At 42.8% G+C, this 26,973-nt stretch overlaps 1 protein-coding gene across 3 annotated transcripts in view; it reads left to right on the plus strand.

Moving 5' to 3' along the window:
- The window catches only part of LOC112230030 (sodium channel subunit beta-1), a 30,849-nt gene extending 4,540 nt beyond the window's left edge, over positions 1 to 26,309 (plus strand). The window contains exons 1-7 of one of the 3 annotated variants that reach the window (XM_024396254.2): positions 2,230 to 2,627; positions 4,467 to 4,688; positions 4,848 to 5,014; positions 15,009 to 15,246; positions 15,439 to 15,580; positions 17,096 to 17,170; positions 25,946 to 26,309. In XM_024396254.2, coding sequence (XP_024252022.1) covers positions 4,640 to 4,688; positions 4,848 to 5,014; positions 15,009 to 15,246; positions 15,439 to 15,580; positions 17,096 to 17,165 — 666 coding nt within the window. In that variant the 5' untranslated portion in view covers positions 2,230 to 2,627; positions 4,467 to 4,639 and the 3' untranslated portion in view covers positions 17,166 to 17,170; positions 25,946 to 26,309. Of the gene's footprint in view, positions 1 to 2,229; positions 2,628 to 4,198; positions 4,303 to 4,466; positions 4,689 to 4,847; positions 5,015 to 15,008; positions 15,247 to 15,438; positions 15,581 to 17,095; positions 17,171 to 25,945 lie in introns of those variants that run through there. The other 2 variants (XM_024396256.2, XM_024396255.2) reach the window with 2 other exon arrangements.
- Positions 26,310 to 26,973: the final 664 nt, after the last annotated feature.

Consider the following 26,973-nt stretch of genomic DNA (forward strand, 5'->3'; position numbering starts at 1 on the left):
CAAGTCTTAGGTAGCCCGCAAAAGCCAGCATGGATTGAATGCAATAATTGGCTAATATTTGCAATATTCTAATAATTATCATGTGCCAACATATCGCCAAGGTCCATGCCATTGTGAAACTTTCACTCCTGTAGATCTGGAATAATTGGATTGTGAAACTTGCCAGCCACCTAGACAAGCAGGGAAGCAATTCAGGCATTTTTGAAAGGCAGGACAATTGTTGTCCTTTAAAGAAACTTCATTTTTATAGTTGACATTTTTTATTTTGCTAGCAGTAGACATTTAGAATTAAATGGGGAGTGGAGTTTATAGTTACGTGATTACATCATGTGCCCTGCGTACTCAAATGTATTCGGCAATCGTAATTCATTAGAAAAACACATTTTCGCCTGAATTTGCCTCAGTAAAAAAAGTTTGACAAAATAAAAATTCACACTTGTCAAATGGATTAAATGGATTAAAACAAATGGATTGTTTTCGATCTTTAGAAAATGTCTCCTATATCTTTGTTTCCGTTACAAGTCGCAATGATTCATTTTTGGGCGGTCAATCGGTCAATGGAAACCTGCCAATAGCTTCCATCCAATTGGCGATAGATTTTCATGTGAATACTTTAGAATCCGCATACAGAAAATATGAGCATTTCCAACCGTTGGTATTTCCACAAAATTGACTTGTTGTGGATAAAAATCAGTGAGTGATGACATAGCACACACAAAATGTAGCCTATTTTTTCGCTGAAGTATTCATGTACCGAATAAAAATCTAATGTTCACTGGGTTTCCATCGCATTTTCAACTCTACAATAGTTTTGTCATAAAAACTGTTGTGTTAAATAGAAAATGTGCCTACTCTGGTTTTGGAACCTGCGCTCTAACTAACAGCTCACAGATACAGTGCGGTGTGGTTAGGCTGTGAAGGTTGTCTAGTCTACATTATGAGATTATTATGGATAAGAGTGATAATATTTGTATTTGTCAAACAGCAGTCAAGACAGAATAAGACCCCAGAATAAGACCCTCCATATTTATTGATTAAGGTATTCACTTTCTGTACAATAGAAGATGTTTAAACCCAGACAGCTTTTAGGGAAACACTTGTGACCTCTCTTTGAGTTAAACCCTGGAAGAAGAGTAGCCAGCTGCACTGGCGGCCTGGGCCGGTGGGGCTTTTGACCCCCACATTTTTAGCAAAATATATATATATATATAATGATACTATTTTGGGGGGCTTGCTTATTTTGGCATAAAAAAAATAAATATCAATGAGTTAATAAAGCCGCATACACTCTTTTTTTGTTTTCTTGAGTAAGGCAGCTCCAAAATGCCGGTGTTTTAGCCTAGCTCAGTGCTTTTTGTGGTGGTGGGTGCGAGCCAGCAAAAAATAGGAGCGTTGCGCCGTGATTGGCTCTGTGTTCTGTCACTCATGGGGACACTATGTCATTGCGAAGTTAATGTCCTTAGTAAGGGTAGACATCTTTGGGTCCTGCCATAGAGTTTTATTACAAGTTCCCTTCCAAGAAGCCTCAAGGTCATTGGCCACAGATAAAATTACATCAAATCGCATTATATGTACAGTAGCTTTGATTGGACTGATCATGTCAACATCTTACTTAGCTAGCAGTCATCATCATGAATCAGTTTGACAATCTACTGTCAAATAATTTTTAATCCTTGTCATATGAAGAGAAATAATGAAGAGAAATTATAGATAAAAGGTATCGGTGCTCATCGGCCATTGGACATAAAGATTACACAACAAGTTGGAAATCGCAAATTCAACCAATGAGCCATTTGGAAGGAATCAGTGGCTAACTGCAGGCAGTGCAAAGCAACCGGTAGCCTGCTATTCAATGGAATTTTTTTCTTCAGAGTTCCCCCCCATAAATCCAGAGAATGCCAGACTTTGATGACAAAGTTTGATGACAAAACCCCCAAGTCAGAACAGTAGACAAAATGAATAGATGAAAATAGACCAAATTATCAGGGTGAGGCACATGGGCTACTAACAGCTTACTACACAACATATGGTTAGTATTACTTTCTTAGCTACAGTATTACATATCTCCCTGGCATATTATATCATTTATACTGCAGCATACAAGACATTTTTTAACTCACCTTGTTGTGCTGTGCTCACTTGAACAGGACGGTGACGCAGCATATTATTATTTTTAAGTCAGTAAAAGAGGCTGTATGAACTGTTTCGCTGCCAGACAAGGCTCCGCTGATAGCCAGTTGTAGCAGTGGTAAGGTGTTGGGACTGCTAGGACTTTTCTTGTGAAGGCGAACCTCATTCAACTATTGTGGCTATTCCTTGTGGCTAGCTTCACACAGTTGTCCTGCTCAGCTTGGAAGATGCTGCAGTCAGATGCACTGCGGTAAAAAAATAACGCCAGACAGGGAGGGAGAAAGAAGTCTGTATTATTCGCAATGCCAGCCCGTGAGAAATATCCAGGGTCCTTTGATGCGTGGGATAATTTTTGCCACTCAAAAGAACAGCGCTTCATTAAATAATTTGTTGATTTTTCAGAAGGAAAGGATAGCCTACATTTTTCCCCGGAGAACGGACAAATCGGGATAAGGAGGCTATTTTTTTCAGAAGGGACAACGTGAGGGCAGTAAAATGTGAGACAATGCAAAATATGATTATTTAAACCAAATAGTGCAATAAAACATTTACAGTGTTCCTAAAAAAATATAGATATATAATTGCTATGTAGCTTATGTAGCCTTGGTCGTCTTTCATATGGCATGCAATTAATTATTAATGTAGCCTATTCTGTGGCATGCGATTTCACATTAGCCTATTTAGCCATAGACCTACAGTCTCGACAGATTATTCAAATAAGCATAATATATAAACTAATTTCAAAGCTATGCCATCTTTAGTGGTGCACTGCCTTTATAACCATGTGAATATCATTTAGAACTAGGCCTATTATTCTAATAGAACATCAGACTACAGTTGGTATAAATAGCCTGTAAAGATAATAATAGCTCAGTGTAATTGATATTAAGACTTCAGGGAACTGATAATCCCAGGCCAGGGTGTAGATTTGTAAAAACTTTGTGTCAACAAAGATCTGGAACAATAGAAAAATATGACCATAATCACAGCTATTGTTTAGCGATACACTGAGCTCCAAAAGTATTGGGACAGTGACTCATTTTTTGGTTGTTTTGGTTTTGTACTCCAGCACTTTGGATTTGAAATGATACAATGACTATGAGGTTAAAGTGCAGACTGTCAGGGGTATTTTCATCCATATTGGTTGACCCGTTTAGGAATTACAGCATGTTTTGTACATAGTCACCCCATTTTATGGGATCTAAAGTATTGGGACAAATTCACTTATATGTGTATTAAAGTAGTCAAACGTTTAGTGTTTGGTCCCATATTCCTAGCATGCAATGATTACATCAAGCTTGTGACTTCAGATTATTTTGTGTCCAATATAAATTAATGGTGTGTGTAAATGTGGAGTCCCTTTTATTGTAAATAAGAATATAGTATGTTTTGTAAACCCTTCTACATTAATGTGGATGCCACCGTGATTACAGAGAATCCTGAATAACTATGTACAAAAAGTGCTATAATTAAACGGTTCACCTGATTTGGATGAAAATACCTTCAAATTAAAGCTGACAGACTGCACTTTAACCTCATAGTCATTATATAATTTCAAATCCAAAGTGCTAGAGTACAGAGCCAAAACAACAACAAATGTGTGCTTGTTCTTCTGCTTGTTCTCTAGAAGGTCAGTTCTTAGCCTATTGGCGTTTCATAGTTTACACTTTATTAGAGTGAGTAATCATCCACTCAAAGGAACATTATTTAATTAAAATCAACAAGCTCCAGAGTCTTCCTATAACACTTTAATTGTGAACAAATATTCATGATAATACTTGCATGTATCCTCACTGTGCATGGAAACAGTAGCCTATGTAACAAAGTCAATTAATTCATGCAATAGTCTTTGATGAAAATATTTTTTTCCATTTAAAGAGAAGTGCATAGCACCAAGAGCATAGCACCAAGAGCATAGCACCAAGAGCATAGCACCAAGAGCATAGCACCAAGAGCATAGCACCAAGAGCATAGCACCAAGAGCATAGCACCAAGAGCATAGCACCAAGAGCATAGCACCAAGAGCATAGCACCAAGAGCATAGCACCAAGAGCATAGCACCAAGAGCATAGCACCAAGAGCATAGCACCAAGAGCATAGCACCAAGAGCATAGCACCAAGAGCATAGCACTTGCAATGCCAGGATGGTGGGTTCCATTCCTGGGACCACCAGTGAGTAAAATGTATGCATGCATGTCTGTAAATTGCTTTGGATAAAAGCATCTGCTTGATGACATATATTTTGATTATTATTATATTAAGTGTTAGTTTAAGTATTTTATCATGTCAAATGTAGTATTGAAGGTGTTGGGACTTCTATTGTTGTTATTTCTAAGGTAATTTTGGAGGAAGCAACTTCAGTCCCTACCATTTCTTACTTTGCTCAAACAACGTCTTCCTGGATAACATCTCAAAGGAATACCTTACAATCAAGTGTTCAAAGAAGAGCCTTTTTTAGGCTTCTCAGCCCTAGGATCTGTACTTTCATTGCTACATTACACTTAAGGACATGTCTGCTGTGCGACTGCTGCTCCTGTTTCTGCTTTGTTCCCATTTTGGTAAGTGGAGTTGACCACCGTTGTGGATTGACCATTTGTGTATTGTCACATCTTTCAGTATATGGATATTCTTCAGTGTACTGTTGAATTATGAATCTACCCATTTCTACAACCAAAATGTTAAGCACTAATAACATGTCTTCTCTCTTGTGTATCAAGTGTCCCTGTGCCATGGGGCCTGTTCAGAGGTGGACTCGGACACTGAGGCCGTTGCAGGCAAAGGGTTCAAACTGGGCTGCATCTCCTGCAAGATGAGGCCTGAGGTGGAGGCTTCTGCCACGGTCAACTGGTATTTCAAGGCCAAAGGGGAAGCTGAATTTGCTCATGTGAGTATCTGAGATGGATTATGATTGCTATAGTAGTCCAAATTGCTGCCACAGCAGTAGATTGTAGGATTACGCTTCAATCACACCGACAGCGTCATTGCAGATTGGTTTACGTTGTCCTTTAGACAAACCTCTTACTCCGTATGGTCCAGAGCCCATCCTTAAGCCACAACCACAAGGCACAACACACAAAGGTTTGCACGCTTACATGCACATGCACACACGCACGCACATACCACAATGCCCAACCACATAATATGGCAGAGTGCTGCGTGCAGTTCAGATGGAATCAATCTGGATGACATTTTAGATCTCAGAGATCACTAGGGCCACTGGGACAGCTGATAGGCAGATACAGTGCATTCGGAAAGTATTCAGACCCCTTGACATATTCCACATTTTGTTACGTTACAGCCTCGTTCTAAAATGTATAAAATATTTTTTCCCCCTCATCAATCTACACACAATACCCCATAATGACAAAGCAAAAACAGGATTAGAATATTTTTTGCAATTGTATAAAAATGCTTACATTAATGACTTATTTGCTTTCCTTTGCTATGAGACTCGAGAATGAGATCAGGCGCATCCTGTTTCCATTGATTGTCGTTGAGATGTTTCTACAACTTGATTGGAGTCCACCTGCGGTAAATTCAATTGCTTGGACATGATTTGGAAAGGCACAAAACTGTCTATATAAGGTTGACAGTGGATGTCAGAGCAAAAACCAAGCTATGAGGTTGAAAGAATTGTCCATAGAGCAAAACACCAGTCTCAACGTCAATAGTGAAGAGGCGACTCCAGGATGCAGGCATTCTAGGCAGAGCTCCTCTGTCCAGTGTCTGTGTTCCTTTGCCCATCTTAATATTTTATTTTTATTGGCCAGTCTGAGATATGGCTTTTTCTTTGCAACTCTGCCTAGAAGGCCAGCATCCTTGAGTCGCCTCTTGACGTTGAGACTGGTGTTTTGCGGATACTATTTAATGAAGCTGCCAGTTAAAAAAAAAAAAATCTATTTCACCTTTATTTAACCAGGTAGGCTAGTTGAGAACAAGTTCTCATTTACAACTGCAACCTGGCCAAGATAAAGCAAAGCAGTGCGACACAAACAACAACACAGAGTTACGCATGGAATAAACAAGCGTACAGTCAATAACACAATAGAAAAATAAGTCTATATACAGTGTGTGCAAATGGCGTGAGGAGGAAAGGCAATAAATAGGCCATTACAATTTAGCAAATTAACACGGGAGTGATAGATGAGCAGATGGTGATGTGCAAGTGGAAATACTGGTGTGCAAAAGAGCAGAAAAGTAAATAAAACAATATGGGGATGAGGTAGTGAGATTGGGTGGGCTATGTACAGCTGCAGCGATCGGTTAGCTGCTCAGATAGCTGATGTTTAAAGTTAGTGAGGGAGATTTAAGTCTCCAGCTTCAGTGATTTTTGCAATTCGTTCCAGTCATTGGCAGCAGAGAACTGGAAGGAAAGGCGGCCAAAGGAAGTGTTGGCTTTGGGGATGACCAGTGAGATATACCTGCTGGAGCGCGTGCTATGGGTGGGTGTTGTTATCATGACCAGTGAGCTGAGATAAGGAGGAGCTTTAGATGACCTGGAGCCAGTGGGTCTGGCGACGAATATGGAGCGAGGGCCAGCCGACTAGAGCATACAGGTTGCAGTGGTGGGTGGTATAAGGGGCTTTGGTAACAAAACGGATGGCACTGTGATAGACTGCATCCAGTTTACTAAGTAGAGTATTGGAAGCTATTTTGTAAATTACATCGCCGAAGTCGAGGATCGGTAGGATAGTCAGTTTTACGAGTGTATGTTTGGCGGCGTGAGTGAAGGAGGCTTTGTTGCGAAATAGGAAGCCGATTCTAGATGTCATTTTGGATTAGAGATGTTTAATATGAGTCTTGAAGGAGAGTTTTACAGTCTAGCCAGACACCTAGGTATTTGTAGTTGTCCACATATTCTAAGTCAGAACTGTTCAGAGTAGTGATGCTAGTCAGGCAGGCGGGGGCGGGCAGTGAACGGTTGAAAAGCATGCATTTGGTTTTACTAGCATTTAAGAGCAGTTGGAGGCCATGGAAGGAGTGTTGTATGAAGCTCATTTGGAGGTTAGTTAACACAGTGTCCAAAGAAGGGCCAGATGTATACAGAATGGTGTCGTCTGCTTAGAAGTGGATCAGGGAATCACCCGCAGCAAGAGCGACATCGTTGATATATACAGAGAAAAGAGTCGGCCTGAGAATTGAACCCATGTGGTACCGCCATAGAGACTGCCAGAGGTCCGGACAACAGGCCCTCTGATTTGACACACTGTCTGCGAAGTAGTTGGTGAACCAGGCAATGCAGTCATTTAAGAAAGCAAGGCTGTTGAGTCTGCCGATAAGAATACGGTGATTGACAGAGCCGGAAGCCCTTGGCCAGGTCGATGAAGACGGCTGCACAGTACTGTCTTTTATCTATGGCGGTTATGATATTGTTTAGTACCTTGAGTGTGGCTGAGGTGCACCCATGACCAGCTCGAAAACTGGATTGCACACTGGAGAAGGTACTGTGGTATTCGAAATGATCTGTTTATTAAGTTGGCTTTCGAAAACTTTAGAAAGGCAGGGCAGGATGGATATAGGTCTATAACAGTTTGGGTCTGGAGTGTCACTCCCTTTGAAGTGGGGGATGACCGCGGCAGATTTTCAATCTTTAGGGATCTTGGACAATGTGAAAGAGAGGTTGAACAGACTGGTAATAGGGTTGCAACAATGGCGGTGGATAATTTTAGAAAGGGAGGGTCCAGATTGTCTAGCCCAGCTGATTTGTACGGGTCCAGGTTTTGCAGCTCTTTCAGAATATCTGCTATCCGGATTTGGGTGAAGGAGTGGCTGGGGAGGCTTGAGCATGTAGCTGCGGGGGGTGGGTGCTGTTGGCCGGGGTTGGTGTAACCAGGAGGAAAGCATGGCCAGACGTAGAGAAATGCTTATTGAAATTCTCAATTATCGTGAATTTATTAGTGGTGACAGTGTTACCTTACCTCAGTGCAGTGGGCAGCTGGGAGGAGGTGCTCTTATTCTCCATAGACTTTACAGTGTCCCAGAACTTTTTTGAGTTTGTGCTACAGGATGCAAATATCTGTTTGAAAAAGCTAGCCTTAGCTTTCCTAACTGCTTGTGTATATTGGTTCCTAACTTCCCTGAAAAGTTACATATCACGGGGGCAATTCGATGCTAATGCAGAACACCACAGGATGTTTTTATGCTGGTCGAGGACAGTCAGGTCTGGATTGAACCAAGGGCTATATCTGTTCTTAGTTCTACATTTTTTGAAAGGGGCATGCTCATTTAAAATGGTGAGGAAATTACTTTTAAAGAATGACCAGGCATCCTCGACTGACGGGATGAGGTCAATATCCTTCCAGGATACCCGGGCCAGGTTGATTAGAAAGGCCTGCTCGCAGAAGTGTTTTAGGGAGCGTTGGACAGTGATGAGGGGTGGTCGTTTGACCTCGGACCCATAGTGGATGCAAGCAATGAGGCAGTGATCGCTGAGACCCTGATTGAAAACAGCAGAGGTGTATTTGGAGGGCAAGTTGGTCAGGATGATATCTATGAGGGTGCCCATGTTTACGGATTTAGGGTTGTACCTTATGGGTTCCTTGATAATTTGTGTGAGATTGAGGGCATCTAGCTTAGATTGTAGGACGGCCGGGGTGTTAAGCATATTCCAGTTTAGGTCACCTAACAGAACGAACTCTGAAGATAGATGGGGGTGCAATCAATTCAAATATGGTGTCCAGGGCACAGCTGGGAGCTGAGGGGGGTCTATAAGGTGGCAACAGTGAGAGATTTATTTCTGGAGAGATTCATTTTTTAAATTAGAAGCTCAAACTATTTGGGCATAGACCTGGAAAGTATAACAGAACTTTGCAGGCTATCTCTGGAGTAGATTGCCACTCATCCCCCTTTGGCAGTTCTATCTTAATGGAAAAGATTGTAGTTGGGTATGGAAATCTCAGAATTTTTGGTGGCCTTCCTAAACCAGGATTCAGACACGGCAAGGACATCAGGGTTGGCGGAGTGTGCTAAGCAGTGAGTAAAACAAACTTAGGGAGGAGGCTTCTGATGTTAACATGCATGAAACCAAGTTTTTTTTTCGGTTACAGAAGTCAACAAATGAGAGTGGCTGGGGACACGCAGGGCCTGGGTTAACCGCCACATCACCCGAGGAACAGGGGAGGAGTAGGATGAGGGTACGGCTAAAGGCTATCAAAACTGGTTGTCTAGTGCGTTGGGGACAGAGAATAAAAGGAGCAGATTTATGGGCGTGGTAGAATAGATTCAAGGCATAATGTACAGACACGGGTATGGTGGGTTGCGGGTACAGTGGAGGAAAACCCAGGCACCGAGTGATGAAAAGAGAGGTTGCATCTCTGGGCGGGCTAGTTATGCTGGGTGAGGTCACTGCATGTGTGGGAGGTGGGACAGGGATCTGAGGCATGTTGAGTGGGTCTAGGGGCTCCGCAGTAAACTAAAACAATGATAACTATCCTAAACAACAGTGTACAAGGCAAATTGACATTTGAGAGAGACATAAAGCGAGGCATAAAGCAATCACAGGTGTTGATTGGGAGAGCTAGCTAAGACAACAATGGGTAAGACAACAACAGCTAATCAGCTAAGACAACAACAGGTAAAATGGCGATGACAGGGCAGAGAGGGTTGGTTAACTATGACAGATAAACAAAAAATAAACTAAATGGAATACAGTGATTAATGAACAGTCCAGCAGGCATCAGCTATGTAGCCAAGTGATCATAGGGTCCAGTGAACAGCAATAGATGGAACAGGGAAGCCAAGGGGTAGTCGTTACTACTCAAGCACGCGGGGGACACAGCGTTTAAAGTTAGCAGGCTGGGGTAAGAAGAAGCGTCTGCTCTGACGTCCGGCAAAGGCCAGTTGAGGGCACAGCGGATGAAGTTACGTCGGCGGACAAGTCGTGGTAGTACGTGTGGGCGCCATGTCGACAAAGGGTCCGAGCCAGATGGCGAAAGGGATATTGTAGTTGTAGTAATTTTGTTTGCTAGCCGGGAGATGCGCCCAGCTCGCGGCTAACTGGTGCTAGCTTTGGGGCAGGGGCGTTAGCCACTATCGCCACTCGATAGCAGCTAGCTAGCAGCGATGATCCGATGCAAAGATCCAGAGCTTTCGGCAAGGATCTGGTGGAGTAGTGGATTCTAGCCGTGTTGGTGTAGAGTCCGGGAGGCATCGGCTGAGTTGCCGAGTGATCACAGAGTAGACCGGGAGGTGGGCCTGGCTCAGGACTAGCTTCGGGGCTGGGTCACTCAGTGGCAGATAGCCACTGTGATGATCAGGAGCAATGGCCAAGGGTTTACGGCAGGAATCCGGGGTTGTAGTGGAGAAAACACTCTGATACTGGCAGACTGGCAAGTATTATCCAGGCAATTTGTTTTTTAAACGGCTGGTGTCTGTGCAGAAGGTAAAGGCTGCTAGCAGTGGCTGATAATGACTAAATAACTAGTCGCTAATTAGCTGGTTAGCTTCTGATGGAGGTTCTGGCTATAAGGTCTAAAAAAAATAGCAGATCCGTGTCACATTGGGTGAGGCGGGTTACCGGAAGTTATATTTAATTTAAAAATGGAAAAGAGATTGAAAATAAATGGAGATATATACAAAAAAGATTAAAAATACAAAAGGAAACGAGAGGACGACAAACCACGTCTGTACTGCTACGCCATCTTGGATCTTGGATCAGTTTGCACAGATGAGGACTTGTGAGGTGTCTGTTTCTCAAACTAGACACTCTAATGTACTTGTCCTCTTGCTCATTTGTGCACCGGGTCCTCTCACTCCTCTTTCTATTCTGTTTAGGGCCAGTTTGCACTGTTCTGTGAAGGGCGTAGTACACAGCGTTATACGAGATCTTTAGTTTATTGGCAATTTCTCGCATGGAATAGCCTTTATTTCTCAGAACAAGAATAGACTGACGAGTTTCAGAAAAAAAGTAGTTTGTTTCTGGCCATTTTGAGCCTGTAATCAAACCCACAAATGCTGATGCTCCAGATACTCAACTAGTTTAAAGAAGGCCAGTTTTATTGCTTCTTTAATTAGATAAACCGTTTTCAGCTGTGCTAACATAATTGCAAAAGGCTTTTCTAATGATCAATTAGCTTTTAAAATTATACTTGGATTAGCTAACACAACGTGCCATTGGAACACAGGAGTGATGGTTACTGATAATGGGCCTCTGTACACCAACTTTTGAACGGTTGTGTAATTCTGCTTTGAAAGTTGCTAAACTTGTAACCTCACTTTTGAGAAAATGGCCTTTGAATGTGTTGGTAGCTACTGGAGAGTTCTTCTTTGTCTATAACAATTTAGCATCGTTCACACCCTCTTAAGCTTTAGCCCCACCCATCTCTTTAAGGACTGATCAGAGTGTTCTGTCCTAATAACAGCAGTCAAGCACCCAGGCTAACTGGCTAAAGTTGTCTAGCTTGCTAGCTACTTCCAAACACAAATGAGAGAAGAGCTCTAGCAGAGCTGGTTAGGATGTTTTCATGTTATCCAGGGTGTTGGTGACTGCAACTGTGCTGCTGGAAACAATTTCTTTCCTCCAGCATCTTCACAAGGTCCTTTGCTGTTGTTCTGGGATTGATTTGCACTTTTCACACCAAAGTACGTTCATCTCTAGGAGACAGAACGCGTCTCCTTCGTAAGCGGTATGACGGCTGCGCGGTCCCATGGTGTTTATACTTGCGTGCTATTGTTTGTACAGATGAACGTGATACCTTCAGGCGTTTGGAAATTGCTCCCAAGGATGAATCAGACTTGTGGAGGTGTCCACTTTTTTTTGAGGTCTTGGCTGATTTCTTTTGATTTTCCCATGCTGTCAAGCAAAGAGGCACTGAGTTTGTAGGTAGGTCTTGAAATACATCCACTGGTACCCCTCCAATTGACTCAAATGATGTCAATTAGCCTATCAGAAGCTTCTAAAGCCATAACATAATTTTCTGGAATTTTCCAAGCTGTTTAAAGGCACTGTCACCGTAGTGTATGTAAACTTCTGACCCACTGGAATCGTGATACAGTGAATTATAAGTGAAATAATCTGCCTGTAAACAATTGTTGGAAAAATTACTTGTGTCATGCACAAGGTAGAGGTCTTAAACGACTTGCCAAAACTATAGTTTGTTAACAAGAAATGTGTGGAGTGGTTGAAAAACTAGTTTTAATAATGACTCCAACCTAAGTGTATGTAAACTTCTGACTTCAACTGTAGGTAAACAATTAACCATAATCCCAACGCATGACGTTACTACCCTGCATGAATTTACAGGTAGCTAACCATCCAGGTTCAATGTTAGCTAGCTATAACTAGCAAGTAAATTTCTCAGAGATACAAATAATAAGATTATGCATGTAATGTTATTGAGTGAACCAGCTAATGTTAACTAGTCAGTTAAGAACAAATTCTTATTTTACAATGACTGCCTACCAAATCAAATCAAATCACATTTATTTATATAGCCCTTCGTACATCAGCTGATATCTCAAAGTGCTGCACAGAAACCCAGCCTAAAACCCCAAACAGCAAGCAATGCAGGTGTAGAAGCACGGTGGCTAGGAAAATCTCCCTAGAAAGGCCAAAACCTAGGAAGAAACCTAGAGAGGAACCAGGCTATGTGGGGTGGCCAGTCCTCTTCTGGCTGTGGCGGGTGGAGATTATAACAGAACATGGCCAAGATGTTCAAATGTTCATAAATGACCAGCATGGTCGTATAATAATAAGGCAGAACAGTTGAAACTGGAGCAGCAGCACGGTCAGGTGGACAGGGGACAGCAAGTAGTCATCATGTCAGGTAGTCCTGGGGCATGGTCCTAGGGCTCAGGTCCTCCGAGAGAGAGAAAGAAAGAGAGAATTAGAGAGAGCATATGTGGGGTGGCCAGTCCTCTTCTGGCTGTGCCGGGTGGAGATTATAACAGAGCATGGCCAAGATGTTCAAATGTTCATAAATGACCAGCATGGTCAAATAATAATAAGGCAGAACAGCCAAACCCGGACTACCCTGGCCAAACCTGGACAATTTTGGGCCAATTGTGCACCACCCTATGGGACTCCCAATGTCAATTAGCCTATCAGAAGCTTCTAAAGCCATAACATAATTTTCTGGAATTTTCCAAGCTGTTTAAAGGCACTGTCAACGTAGTGTATGTAAACTTCTGACCCACTGGAATCGTGATACAGTGAATTATAAGTGAAATAATCTGCCTGTAAACAATTGTTGGAAAAATTACTTGTGTCATGCACAAGGTAGAGGTCTTAAACGACTTGCCAAAACTATAGTTTGTTAACAAGAAATGTGTGGAGTGGTTGAAAAACTAGTTTTAATAATGACTCCAACCTAAGTGTATGTAAACTTCTGACTTCAACTGTAGGTAAACAATTAACCATAATCCCAACGCATGACGTTACTACCCTGCATGAATTTACAGGTAGCTAACCATCCAGGTTCAATGTTAGCTAGCTATAACTAGCAAGTAAATTGCTCAGAGATACAAATAATAAGATTATGCATGTAATGTTATTGAGTGAACCAGCTAATGTTAACTAGTCAGTTAAGAACAAATTCTTATTTTACAATGACTGCCTTCCAAATCAAATCAAATCAAATTTATTTATATAGCCCTTCGTACATCAGCTGATATCTCAAAGTGCTGTACAGAAACCCAGCCTAAAACCCCAAACAGCAAGCAATGCAGGTGTAGAAGCACGGTGGCTAGGAAAAACTCCCTAGAAAGGCCAAAACCTAGGAAGAAACCAGGCTATGTGGGGTGGCCAGTCCTCTTCTGGCTGTGCCGGGTGGAGATTATAACAGAACATGGCCAAGATGTTCAAATGTTCATAAATGACCAGCATGGTCGTATAATAATAAGGCAGAACAGTTGAAACTGGAGCAGCAGCACGGTCAGGTGGACAGGGGACAGCAAGTAGTCATCATGTCAGGTAGTCCTGGGGCATGGTCCTAGGGCTCAGGTCCTCCGCTGGTTCTGATACAGCCTGGGATTGAACCAGGGCCAGGGCCTGTAATAATGCCTCTAGCATTGAGATACAGTGCCTTAGACCGCTGCGCCACTCGGGAGCCATGGTTGCCCTTAGTTTGAAGATGTAATCCGGAGACAGGTGTTTCCTCCGTCTCCTTAGCTATCATACTCTAATTCCACTGATTTCAAAACTCAGTCCTCCAGAAAGTGGTGTGCCATACTTATCCAGTTCTACTACGCAATATATATATTTTTAAGCCGTGTTAGACAGGATTACCTACACATACTGATCAGCTCAAATAGACAGAAGCGTGCTATGTTGCAGACCAATCTGAACTCATCTCTCGGCATGTCCAGCCCAGTCATTATCTCAGCCAATCATGGTTGCTGTCTTTTTCTGTGACTAAACCAACTAGACTCGTAATTTAACAATGTTATTCTTATTTACAGATGGCATACAACTTTGTTGTTTTTAAGGCACATGAAAGTTTACATGTTCCAGAAGGCATTTCTGCAAAAAAATGCATTTTGATAAAATCAAAAAGTTGACATTCAAATGGCTCTCCTGTTAAGTAGTGACCCTTCGACATATGCCTAGTTTCCTGAAACGAGTCACAAATGTGCAAACTTTCTAAAAACCTGTTTTGCTTTGTCATTAAGGTGTATTGTGTGTAGATTGATGATATATATATTTTTTAAATACATTTTTGAATAAGGCTGTAACAAAATGTGGAAAAAGTCTAGGGGTCTGAATACTTTCCGAATGCTCACAGCTACTCTATGTAACTTTGGGTATACTTTCCTAATCAAGGGACCTCTCTCAAAACACAGCTGTATCCTTTGGATGTTGCCAGGTATGGGTGGGGATCTAGGAAGTGAACCGAGAGATCTTCAGTGCCAGGGGAACAACCCAGATTTCATTGTGTCATTAGATATATAATTACGATGAGGAGGGCCCCCACATTGTGGATGAGCGCTTTGAGGAGCGCGTCGACTGGAACGGCAGTAAGAGGAGCCAAGACATACAGGATGCATCCATCTACCTCTTCAATGTCACCTTCAATGACTCGGGCACCTACAGTTGCCACTTCCACCGGCTCTTGACGTATGAGTTCTACGAATACCAGACTGTTGTCAGCAAGATTGTGCACCTGAAAGTGGTGGCTAAAGGTTCAGTATTACAATACAGACATGCTTTTTGTAAGCAATTTGAATTCCGATGTCAATTATCCCGATTGTTAGGAAACATTTAGGACTTGAAATGAAGCTTGTAAGTGTTTTGTAAGTGCTAAGAGCCTATGTGGTGCCTACTGAGTGCTTTGACTCCCCCCTCTTTCTCTCATTCTCTCCCTCTCTCTCTAGCCACCAGAGGGACAGCCTCCATAGTCTCTGAGGTGATGATGTATGTGTCCATCATCGGGCTACAGGCTTGGCTCTACATAGAGATGGTATACTGCTTCAGAAAGATCTCAGCTGCAGGAGAGGAAGCATTAAGAGAAAGCGCGTGAGTAACACTGTAACCCTACTTCCTCTCCTGCAGCTGTATCCTTTCGTTTTAGGTCCTCTATTACGGTCTCCCTACATAAAATCTCACTGCCCTTGTCTGTTATGAACCTGTCCATCCTGTTGATTTGTGTTCTCTCCTCCCCTCTTCCATAGTGCTGAGTAGTGCAATTCCTCTGTTCCTCCTTGTTCAATATTCTCTCCATGTACTCTTGTCTGTCTTTCTCTCGATCTTCGTCTTCCTTGCCACTCCCATTCTCTCTCATTCTTTCCATCTCTGTGTCTCACAATCATCACATTTTCCACTCTCTAGAAAAGCCAAAGAAGGTACTTTTCCTGAAAAACATTTGCTTGCTTGCTTCAGCAGTCTAGAATTATGTATAAATAGCTTAAAAGCTCATGTAAAATTCAAGTTGAAAAGAAGTTGGAGTTAAATATAGTTGTGTCAGGAGGGGAACTCATGTATTCCGTTGACATCACATTTCATTGAACATAAAATGTGTATGATACTACATTTGGCCTTGGTGTTTAGGCTGTGCTCTGTGGGGTGCTGCCAATGTGGGAAAAGTGCTCAATTAATGTATACAATCAAAAGCAAGCTATAGGTAGGGAGCAGAGTATCTGCCATGCCCCGCATAGATAGAATAACAGAACCAAAAGCGGGTGGAGGCTGGGGAGCTGGATGGCAAAAGCACAGCAGTTGCAAGCGATGGTGCTTGCTGAATGGCGAAACTGAATAAGCTGCCATTTAAATAAATGATATTCAGTCTCTGATTGAATGTTAGCTCAGTCGACACTGCTTGCTTCGCTTTGCTACATTAAAGTAATACATCTGGTTACCTAAGTTGGATGCATGGTTGCTTGATAGAAGGATAAAGAAAGTTATTATGGATGGATGGAGTGATGAAAGAAGGTTAGACGTGTTGTTGTATGGATAGAGAGGGTAGAGGAGTACGTGGATTGATAGAGGATATGAATGAATAGATAAAAAAGAGTGGAATAGACATAGGAATAGTAGGAGATATGCAGTGTAGTTTAACTTATTGAAATGCTTTAAGTAATGAGAGTGGTTTGAATGGTTATAGATGGATAGATGGAGGGATGAATGATTAAGGTTAGGATGAAAACATAGAGATAGTTAGGATGCAACATTTTATCTGTCCCACTATGAGTTAATAAACAAACTGAAAGGGTGGAGTGTGTTTGTTGTTTGAACAGTTATAGAGCAAAGCCTAGCGATTTAATGCCACCTGTAGTTATGGAATGTTTTCTCACACGTATAATTCATTGGCTGATCCCTCCTGATGACCTGCATGGAATTATGTGATCCTTCCTTAATCCATAGGAAGTTGATTATGTCAAAATGGTGTAAGCCCTTAATGGCTCTGCCTATGCTAAAACAGGTATTTGGGCACTAGAGTCCTCTATCAACCTCCATGAGATGAAATATCAGGTTTTTAGGTAATAAGCAGATGATGATATTCTAACCATTTCTATCTTTTCCCTTTCTTTCCAGGAATGCAGAATATTTAGCTATAGCCTCAGAGAGTAAAGATAACTGTGCAGGGGTGCAAGTGGCAGAATAACCCAGGTATGTCATGAAAAAAACTGCTATCAGCAAGTAAAAAGATAAGTAAACTCAAAGTATAAACGATGTAAATGCACAGCACATAGTAGCCTACACAATTAAACTCAGATTCATGCACATGGAGAGGCATTTTCATCTAACAGAGTTCAACTGTCCTTGACCTCTCTCTTGGCACAGGATACAGTGCCTTCAGAAAGTATTCATACCCCTTATTCCACATTTTGTTGTGTTACAGCCTGAATTCAAAACAGATTAAATAGATTTGTTTTGTCACCCATCTACACACAATACCCCATAATGACAATGTGAAACATATATATATATATATATTTAATTTTAGCAAATGTAATGGAAATTAAATACAGAAATATCTCATTTAGATAAGTATTAACGGTATCTCACTCCAGTAACCACGAGCACAGCTGTTCCCTGGTGGCTTTATTGTGTAGTTTTAGTCAGAATTATCACCTTCCGTGAGAACAATAAAGTAAATGAAAATACAGTTAAGCACACTCTTACAACTTTCTTGTCTTACGAGTGACTTATTGCTTATTGGCTTGATATAACTCTGAAGTGCTTACACACAAACAGTTTAGCCGGAGCTATAACAGTATCAGATTAAACACATGAATAAAGGAAAAATACCTCATTGTCTGCTTATTGCAGAAGGGAGGAAATCAAAAACGTATTATTCCTGGCATGAATTTACGCTTCATGCTTAATTATTATAACGTTACCGTCTTAACATACACACTTCAACCTTTACTAGCTTTACTACCCCCGAAGACATGGAAACTTAGCTAACACAGCACGGGATTGCCTTCAACGATAATAATCCCTGTTACAACAGTTCTTAGCCACGTAGTTCCACTTGTCTTATCATTTCCCCCGCATAGCGAACACATAAACAATTCAAACAAAAAAACAACGACTTAGACTTACTGGTTAAATTGTTAGTTACATTAACACCCCTGAGTCAATACATTTTCAAATCAAATCAAATTTTAGTTGTCACATGCGCCGAATACAACAAATGTTGGCTCATTGTCCTGTGGAAAAACAAATGATAGTCCCACTAAGCCCAAACCAGATGGGATGGTGTATCGCTGCAGAATGCTGTGGTAGCCATGCTGGTTATTTGTGCCTTGATTTCTAAATAAATCACAGACAGTGTCACCAGCAAAGCACCCCTACACCATAACACCTCCTCCTCCATGCTTTACAGTGGGAAATACACATTCCAGAGATCATCTGTTCACCCACATCGCGCCTCACAAAGACATGGCGGTTGGAACCAAAAATCTCCAATTTGGACTCTAGACTAAAGGACAAATTTCCACTGGTCTAATAATGTCCATTGCTCGTGTTTCTTGGCCCAAGCAAGTCTCTTCTTCTAATTTGTGTCCTTCAGTAGTGGTTTCCTTGCAGCAATTCAACAATGAATGCCTGATTCACACAGTTTCTTCTGAACAGTTGACGTTGAGATGTGTCTGTTACATGAACTCTGTGAAGCATTGAAGCCAGCTCGAACAACGCGACTCTAACCAGAGCATAACGGACCTATTTATTTTTCATCCCCGGATTCATCCCTGGATTCCCACCGCAAACGGAACATTTCAGCTGGATCTACACAACTAGTTATCTAGCTAAACCGCAACCCCGGATGATTACTCCTGGCTAGCGCTTCCACCCACTTAGCGTGAAGCTAGCCCGGCCAGCGCACCTGTACTACCACCGTAGCATACTCCTGGGCTACAATACCCGGGCCCACGACCGGTCTATCGATGTCACCGCATGAAGAGGAATAAACAGACTCACCCCATCGCGACGTCCCCTAAAGGCCAACTCTCTAGCCCTCGCTATCTCCCTGCTTGCTAAACTCGGCCTGCTAACTGCTAGCTTGTCTAGCCCCGGTCCGCTAACTGCTACCTTGTTTAGCCCGGGCCTACGAACTGTTAGCCTGTTAGCACAGGCCTGCTAACTGCTAGCTTGTCTAGCCCGGGCCTACGAACTGTTAGCTTGTTAGCACAGGCCTGCTAGCTTGTCTAGCCCGGGCCTACGAACTGTTAGCTTGTTAGCACAGGCCTGCTAACCGTCTGAATCGCCGCGTCCCAAACACTCACCGGACCCATATTTACTTTCTATCTCTTCTTGATTTTTAATCTGTTTATACCTTTCCGGAAACCTGCCTCACCCAATGTGATACGGAATCGCTATTATTTTTAATTTTTAGAACACACTCAAGAACCTCCAGAAGCTAACCAGCTAACTAGCTACAAGCTATTTAGTCATTGTTAACTTTTTTTCAACCTGGATAACACTCGCCAGTCCAGCTTCCCTGCCCCATCCACCGCTGCCCCTGGACACTGATCTCTTGGCTACATAGCTGATGCACTCTGGACTGTCCATTAATCACGGTACTCCATTCTGCTTGTTTATGTTTTATCTGTCGGCCCCGTTGCCTAGTCAACGCCATTTTACCTGCTGTTGTTGTGCTAGCTGATTAGCTGTTGTCTCACCTACTGTTTAAGCTAGCTTTCCCAATTCAACACCTGTGATTACTGTATGCCTCGCTGTATGTCTCTCTCAAATGTCAATATGCCTTGTATACTGTTGCTCAGGTTAGTTATCATTGTTCTAGTTCACAATGGAGCCCCTAGTTCTACTCTTCATACCCCTGATAACTCCTTTGTCCCACCTCCCACACATGCGGTGACCTCACCCATTACAACCAGCATGTCCAGAGACACAACCTCTCTCATCATCACCCAGTGCCTGGGCTTACCCCCGCTGTACCCGCACCCCACCATACCCCTGTCTGCGCATTATGCCCTGAATATATTCTACCATGCCCAGAAACCTGCTCCTCTTATTCTCTGTCCCCAACGCTCTAGGCGACCAGTTTTGATAGCCTTTAGCCGCACCCTCATACTACTCCTTCTCTGTTCCGCGGGTGATGTGGAGGTATACCCAGGCCCTGCATGTCCCCAGGCACCCTCATTTGTTGACTTCTGTGATCGAAAAAGCCTTGGTTTCAATGTCAACATCAGAAGCCTCCTCCCTAAGTTTGTTTTACTCACTGCTCTAGCACACTCTGCTAACCCTGATGTCCTTGCTGTGTCTGAATCCTGGCTCAGGAAGGCCACCAAAAATTCAGAGATTTCCATACCCAACTATAACATCTTCCGTCAAGATAGAACTGCTAAAGGGGGAGGAGTTGCAGTCTACTGCAGAGTTAGCCTGCAAAGTAATGTCATACTTTCCAGGTCCATACCCAAACAGTTCGAACTACTAATTTTGAAAATTACTCTCTCCAGAAATAAGTCTCTCACTGTTGCCGCCTGCTACCGACCCCCCTCAGCTCCCAGCTGTGCCCTGGATACCATTTGTGAATTGATCGCCCCCCATCTAGCCTCAGAGTTTGTTCTGTTAGGTGACCTAAACTGGAATATGCTTAACACCCCGCCAGTCCTACAATCTAAGCTAGATGCCCTCAATCTCACACAAATCATCAAGGAACCCACCAGGTACAACCCTAACTCTGTAAACAAGGGCACCCTCATAGACGTCATCCTGACCAACTGGCCCTCCAAATACACCTCCGCTGTCTTCAACCAGGATCTCAGCGATCACTGCCTCATTGCCTGTATCCGCTACGGAGCCGCAGTCAAACGACCACCCCTCATCACTGTCAAACGCTCCCTAAAACACTTCTGTGAGCAGGCCTTTCTAATCGACCTGGCCCGGGTATCCTGGAAGGACATTGACCTCATCCCGTCAGTTGAGGATGCCTGGTCATTCTTTAAAAGTAACTTCCTTACCATTTTAGATAAGCATGCTCCGTTCAAAAAATAGAGAACTAAGAACAGATACAGTCCTTGGTTCACCCCAGACCTGACTGCCCTCGACCAGCACAAAAACATCCTGTGGCGGACTGCAATAGCATCGAATAGTCCCCGGGATATGCAACTGTTCAGGGAAGTCCGGAACCAATACACGCAGTCAGTCAGGAAAGCTAAGGCCAGCTTCTTCAGGCAGAAGTTTGCATCCTGTAGCTCCAACTCCAAAAAGTTCTGGGACACTGTGAAGTCCATGGAGAACAAGAGCACCTCCTCCCAGCTGCCCACTGCACTGAGGCTAGGTAACACGGTCACCACCGATAAATCCATGATTATCGAAAACTTCAATAAGCATTTCTCAACGGCTGGCCATGCCTTCCGCCTGGCTACTCCAACCTCGGCCAACAGCTCTGCCCCCGGCAGCTCCTCGCCCAAGCCTCTCCAGGTTCTCCTTTACCCAAATCCAGATAGCAGATGTTCTGAAAGAGCTGCAAAACCTGGACCCGTACAAATCAGCTGGGCTTGACAATCTGGACCCCTATTTCTGAAACTTTCCGCCGCCATTGTCGCAACCCCTATTACCAGCCTGTTCAACCTCTCTTTCATATCGTCTGAGATCCCCAAGGATTGGAAAGCTGCCGCAGTCATCCCCCTCTTCAAAGGGGGAGACACCCTGGACCCAAACTGTTACAGACCTATATCCATCCTGCCCTGCCTATCTAAGGTCTTCGAAAGCCAAGTCAACAAACAGGTCACTGACCATCTCGAATCCCACCGTACCTTCTCCGCTGTGCAATCTGGTTTCCGAGCCGGTCACGGGTGCACCTCAGCAACACTCAAGGTACTAAACGATATCATAACCGCCATCGATAAAAGACAGTACTGTGCAGCCGTCTTCATTGACCTTGCCAAGGCTTTCGACTCTGTCAATCACCATATTCTTATCGGCAGACTCAGTAGCCTCGGTTTTTCGGATGACTGCCTTGCCTGGTTCACCAATTACTTTGCAGACAGAGTTCAGTGTGTCAAATCGGAGGGCATGCTGTCCGGTCCTCTGGCAGTCTCTATGGGGGTGCCACAGGGTTCAATTCTCAGGCCGACTCTTTTCTCTGTATATATCAATGATGTTGCTCTTGCTGCGGGCGATTCCCTGATCCACCTCTACGCAGACGACACCATTCTATATACTTTCGGCCCGTCATTGGACACTGTGCTATCTAACCTCCAAACAAGCTTCAATGCCATACAACACTCCTTCCGTGGCCTCCAACTGCTCTTAAACGCTAGTAAAACCAAATGCATGCTTTTCAACCGATCGCTGCCTGCACCCGCATGCCCGACTAGCATCACCACCCTGGATGGTTCCGACCTTGAATATGTGGACATCTATAAGTACCTAGGTGTCTGGCTAGACTGCAAACTCTCCTTCCAGACTCATATCAAACATCTCCAATCGAAAATCAAATCAAGAATCGGCTTTCTATTCCGCAACAAAGCCTCCTTCACTCACGCCGCCAAGCTTACCCTAGTAAAACTGACTATCCTTCCGATCCTCGACTTCGGCGATGTCATCTACAAAATGGCTTCCAACACTCTACTCAGCAAACTGGATGCAGTCTATCACAGTGCCATCCGTTTTGTCACTAAAGCACCTTATACCACCCACCACTGAGACCTGTATGCTCTGGTCGGCTGGCCCTCGTTACATATTCGTCGCCAGACCCACTGGCTCCAGGTCATCTACAAGTCCATGCTAGGTAAAGCTCCGCCTTATCTCAGTTCACTGGTCACGATGGCAACACCCATCCGTAGCACGCGCTCCAGCAGGTGTATCTCACTGATCATCCCTAAAGCCAACACCTCATTTGGCCGCCTTTCGTTCCAGTACTCTGCTGCCTGTGACTGGAACGAATTGCAAAAATCGCTGAAGTTGGAGACCTTTATCTCCCTCACCAACTTCAAACATCAGCTATCTGAGCAGCTAACCGATCGCTGCTGCTGTACATAGTCTATTGGTAAATAGCCCACCCATTTTCACCTACCTCATCCCCATACTGTTTTTATTTATTTACTTGCTCTTTTGCACACCAATATCTCTACCTGTACATGACCATCTGATCATTTATCACTCCAGTGTTAATCTGCAAAATTGTAATTATTCGCCTACCTCCTCATGCCTTTTGCACACATTGTATATAGACTCCCCCCTTTGTTTTCTACTGTGTTATTGACTTGTTAATTGTTTATTCCATGTGTAACTCTGTGTTGTCTGCTCACACTGCTATGCTTTATCTTGGCCAGGTCGCAGTTGCAAATGAGAACTTGTTCTCAACTGGCCTACCTGGTTAAATAAAGGTGAAATAAAAAAATGTTTTTATTTATTTATTTATTTGGGCTGCAATTTCTGACACTGGTAACTCTAATGAACATCCTCTGCAGCAGAGGTAACTCTGGGTCTTCCATTCCTGTGCCGTTCCTCATGCGATCCAGTTTCATCATAGCGCTTCATGGTTTTTGCGACTGCACTTGAACTTTCAAAGTTCTTGAAATGTTCCATATTGACTGAACTTCATGACTTAAAGTAATAATGGACTGTCGTTTCTCTTTGCTTATTTGAGATGTTCTTACTATAAGTTAGGAAGAACGACTTTATCTTTGTAGTGACTGTGTGTATTGATACCCATACACTGCTCAAAAAACTAAAGGGAACACTAAAGTAACACATCCTAGATCTGAATGAAGAAATATTCTTATTAAATAGTTTTTTCTTTACATAGTTGAATGTGCTGACAACAAAATCACACAAAAATGATCAATGGAAATCAAACCCATGGAGGTCTGGATTTGGAGTCACACTCAAAATTAAAGTGGAAAACCACACTACAGGCTGATCCAACTTTGATATAATGTCCTTAAAACAAGTCAAAATGAGGCTCAGTAGTGTGTGTGGCCTCCATGTGCCTGTATGACCTCCCAACAATGCCTGTGCATGCTCCTGATAAGGTGGCGGATGGTCTCCTGAGGGATCTCCTCCCAGACCTGGACTATAAAGCATCCGCCAACTCCTGGACAGTCTGTGGTGCATTGGGTGGATTGAGCGAGACATGATGTCCCAGATGTGCTCAATTGGATTCAGGTCTGGGGAACGGGCGGGCCAGTCCATAGCATCAATGACTTCCTCTTGCAGGAACTGCTGACACACTCAAGCCACATGAGGTCTATCATTGTCTTGCATTAGGAGGAACCCAGGGCCAACCGCACCAGCATATGGTCTCACAAGGGGTCTGAGGATCTCATCTCGGTACCTAATGGCAGTCAGGCTACCTCTGGCGAGCACATGGAGGGCTGTGCGGCCCCCCAAAGAAATACCACCCCACACCATGACTGACCCACCACCAAACCGGTCATGCTGGAGGATGTTGCAGGCAGCAGAACGTTCTCCATGGCGTCTCCAGACTGTCACGTCTGTCACATGTCTGTCACATGTGAACCTGCTTTCATCTGTGAAGAGCACAGGGCGCCAGTGGCGAATTTGCCAATCTTGGTGTTCTCTGGCAAATGCCAAATGTCCTGCACGGTGTTGGGCTGTAAGCACAACCCCCACCTGTGAACATCGGGCCCTCATACCACCCTCACGGAGTCTGTTTCTGACCGTTTGAGCAGACACATGCACATTTGTGGCCTGCTGGAGGTCATTTTGCAGTGCTCTTGCAGTGCTCCTCCTGCTCCTCCTTGCACAAAGGCGGAGGTAGCGGTCCTGCTGCTGGGTTGTTACCCTCCTACGGCCTCCTCCACGTCTCCTGATGTACTGGCCTGTCTCCTGGTAGCGCCTCCATGCTCTGGACACTACGCTGACAGACACAGCAAACCTTCTTGCCACAGCTCGCATTGATGTGCCATCCTGGATGAGCTGCACTACCTGAGCCACTTGTGTGGCTTGTAGACTCCGTCTCATGCTACCACTAGAGTGAAAGCACCACCAGCATTCAAAAGTGACCAAAACATCAGCCAGGAAGCATAGGAACTGAGAAGTGGTCTGTGGTTATCATCTGCAGAACCACTCCTTTATTGGGGGTGTCTTGCTAATTGCCTATAATTTCCACCTGTTGTCTATTCCATTTGCACAGCAGCATGTGAAATTTATTGTCAATCAGTGTTGCTTCCTAAGTGGACAGTTTGATTTCACAGAAGTGTGATTGACTTGGAGTTACATTGTGTTGTTTAAGTGTTCCCTTTATTTTTTTGAGCAGTGTACATTGGGATAGTCAATCTACCAATAGGTGCCCTTCTTTGTGAGACATTGGAAAACCTCCCTGGTCTTTGTGGTTGAATCTGTGTTTGAAATTCACTACTCGACTGAGGGACCATACAGATAATTGAAGTAGTCAAAAAAAAAAAAAAAACGTTTAACACTATTATTGAGAGTGAGTGAGTTCATGTAACTTATTATGTGACTTTTTAATCCTGACCTTTTTTGGTTGAATATTCACTCAAGACATCACTTCAATATGTTAATGTTGCCTTTAATTTGACACTACAGTTTATGGTCTTCCACACATACAGTAACGGAACTTGACATTCATTGATTTAAATCATTTTTAAATCTATATTTCTACAGGTTGACTTAGCAGCCATAATATTTTAATGAAAGGACAATCTATTAAATTGTAGGTGTATTTTAAACCCTCTAAGACAAATATATTGTGTATATATTTATATATGTATATATGTGCTCTTTTTTATTAATTTGTAAACATTTCTAAAAACAGAACTCCGTTATGCAGCATTGTGTGTAGGCCAGTGACACAAAATGTTAGTTTACTCAATTTTAAATTCAGGCTGTAACACAACACAATTTGGAAAAAGTCAATGGGTGCGAATACTTTCTGAAGGCACTATATGCCATGTGTAATCTATTGATGTTTGCTTCTGCTTTCAGGAATGCAAAGGGATTCCGTCTATGTACTGGCCGCATCAGCTATACGACCCCTTGGATCGCATGAAGACATCCTGAAGATGCACAGTATCTACACTTTCTGAGTCTATTACTTTTCCTGTTACGTTAATGGATGTGATATGATGACATCATTACTTTGAAAGTAGCATGATATCAGCACCTCTGTATGTATTACACACAAAAGCATGTAACTAATTCATCTAATGAATCCTTATGTGTATGAATCCTTCATCAAGGTATTTTTTGGGTTGTATCGATCTCTCTCTAAAGTGAATGTACATTTATATTAAGAGTTATTGTGAGAGAATTAATCTGATTAAATGGTTATCAAGAGAGCTTTATCACACACTGTATTTAAGTTTTCATTGACTTTTGTGCAATTTTCACGAGTACAATATGTGGTACATTTTCACAACTCTAAGCACAAAAATTAAAACAGATCATCAAAATGGCTCATGTTTCAAAACTAAGCACATTTTCCATTGAGTACAACAAAACAAATTCACAAAGCCACTTGTAACACTGCACCAAATCGCTCTTTTAATTTGAATATATATTTAATTTAAGTATCTGTTCTTCAAAATGCAATATTCACTTTACTTTGATATGATTTTCTTGTCATTTTTTAACAATACAATTAACTATCACTTAATCAAACTGCTCAAAACTACTTAACCAAAATTATGTAGTGCCTAGTTAACGTATACAGTTGAAGTCGGAAGTTTACATACACTTAGGTTGGAGTCATTAAAACTAGTTTTTAAACCACTCCACCAATTTCTTGAAACTCTAGGGGCGGTATTTAATTTTTGGATAAAAAACATTCCCGTTTTAAACTGGATATTTTGTCACGACAAGATGCTCGACTATGCATATAATTGACAGCTTTGGATAGAAAACACTCTAACGTTTCCAAAACTGCAAAGATATTGTCTGTGAGTGTAACAGAACTGATGTTACAGGCGAAACCCAGATAAAAATCCAATCAGAAAGTGCCCCATATTTTGAAA

This window comes from Oncorhynchus tshawytscha, linkage group LG31 (assembly GCF_018296145.1).
Source record: "Oncorhynchus tshawytscha isolate Ot180627B linkage group LG31, Otsh_v2.0, whole genome shotgun sequence".
Classification (NCBI taxonomy): Eukaryota; Metazoa; Chordata; class Actinopteri; order Salmoniformes; family Salmonidae; genus Oncorhynchus; species Oncorhynchus tshawytscha.